The sequence below is a fragment of the Halichoerus grypus genome, chromosome 1 (assembly GCF_964656455.1).
Source record: "Halichoerus grypus chromosome 1, mHalGry1.hap1.1, whole genome shotgun sequence".
In the NCBI taxonomy this organism is placed as follows: Eukaryota; Metazoa; Chordata; class Mammalia; order Carnivora; family Phocidae; genus Halichoerus; species Halichoerus grypus.
In genome coordinates this window covers 209,581,316-209,583,095 of record NC_135712.1, presented here as the reverse complement: position 1 = coordinate 209,583,095, position 1,780 = coordinate 209,581,316, and the positions used below count along the sequence as shown (strand labels likewise).

General features: G+C 42.8%; 1 protein-coding gene across 1 annotated transcript; it reads right to left on the bottom strand.

Annotated features, from left to right (window-relative positions):
- Positions 1-933, bottom strand: LOC118552900 (olfactory receptor 7D4-like). The gene is given in 1 exon segment (XM_036119660.2): positions 1-933. A coding segment is annotated over 1 exon segment (933 nt).
- Positions 934-1,780: the final 847 nt, after the last annotated feature.

The following is a 1,780-nucleotide window of genomic DNA, read 5'->3' as shown; positions in this document are numbered from 1 at the left end:
TCACAGACAAAGGCCTCGACTGTGGAGTCTTCCCAGGGCCCCCTTCACATCCTTATTCCTCAGGCTATAGATGAAGGGATTCAGCATGGGGGTGACCACAGTGTACATCACTGAGCCAATTGAGCTCTGGGAAGAATGAGTCGCAGAGGGACTGAAATAGAGCCCCAGGCTTGTCCCATAGTACAAGGAGACCACAGAGAGGTGAGACCCACAGGTTGAAAATGCTTTATATTTTCCTGCTGCAGAGGATATTCTCATTAAAGAGGAGACAATCAGAGAGTATGAAAAGAGGATCCCAAAGAGAGGAAACACACCCAGTATGGCAGTGGACACATATAAGAAGATATTATTGATGAGGGTGTCAGAGCAGGCCACCTTGAGAATCTGAACCACTTCACAGAAGAAATGTGGAATTTCCGTGCCTGGACAGAAGGTCAGCTGCCTCATCAGTAGGACGTGAATCAGGGAGACACAGATAATGATGAACCAACACACCGGAACCAGCAGGCCACAGAGTCATGGGTTCATGATGATGGTGTAGCGCAGGGGGTGGCAGATGGCCACAAACCGGTCATAGGCCATCACAGTCAGGAGGAAACCATCCATTCCAGCAAAAATCATAAAAAAATACACCTGAATGAGGCATCCAGTGTAGGAGATGTCTTTGCTGTGTGCCTGGATGTTCAGCAGCATCTTTGGGATGGTGGTAGAGATGAAACAGATGTCAACAGAGGACAGGTTGGAGAGGAAGAAGTACATGGGAGTATGGAGATGGGAGTCAGAGAGGATAGCCAGGATGATGAGCAGGTTTCCCAGCACGGTGACCAGATACATGAACAGAAACAACCCAAAGAGGAAGGGCTGCAGTTCTGGATCATCCGAGAGGCCCTGGAGGAAGAATTCTGATACTCTGGTATGGTTTCCTGCTTCCATGTACCTGATGTACCTGCTAGAGGAGTTGAAAGCAATATTCAGTGAATAGCCAACTGTCACATCAGCCAGTCATCACCTTTATAATACCACTGTTAGGTGGACATCCTTCACCCTCCATTAGTCCTTCCAAAGGCAATGATTTCATTCACTCAGCCAAATGGTATCTCATTTTCAATCTAAATGTACTTAGGTATCCTTTTAAAAATTTAGCAGATATGTCTATTTTTTAATTTCCTATTCACAGGTCTAATTCTATTTGAGGCCATGGACATAAACGAATTTCTTCTATATGATCATCCAAAATAAGCAAAGACATCAAATGTCTTTCTTTGATAACCTCCATAATTCAAATATCTCTATACGAGTTATACAATGTGGATTCTCAACTCAAATAGCCTTAATTCGATGAGGTGATGCTTCCTTTCAATGAGACAGTTAACTATTGTCTTACTATTTTTCATTCTAAATATGTGGCTACTGCTATTAACTTCTTTGTGGGGATTCAGAATGCTCATGTACACAGTAGGATGTCAATAAATGATAGCTACTTTTATTTGTTGATCCCTTTGGTAGACAAATATCCCAAAATTCAGTATAGAGCTGTGATTTAGAATATGGGATCTTGAGTCAGTCTTTCTAGAACAGAAATTTGGTCTACCAACTGACCCTCTGTGTGACCCTGAGAAAGTTAGTTAATCTCTTGTAGCTGCAGATACTACCCCTCTACAATGGGAGTGGTAAGTATTCCCTACAGTGTAAGCCTGGTGAGTGAATTAAATGAGATGATGCATGTAATGTTTCTACTGTGGTTCTTGTGACATTCTGTGGACACTTGAAAAATGTGAGT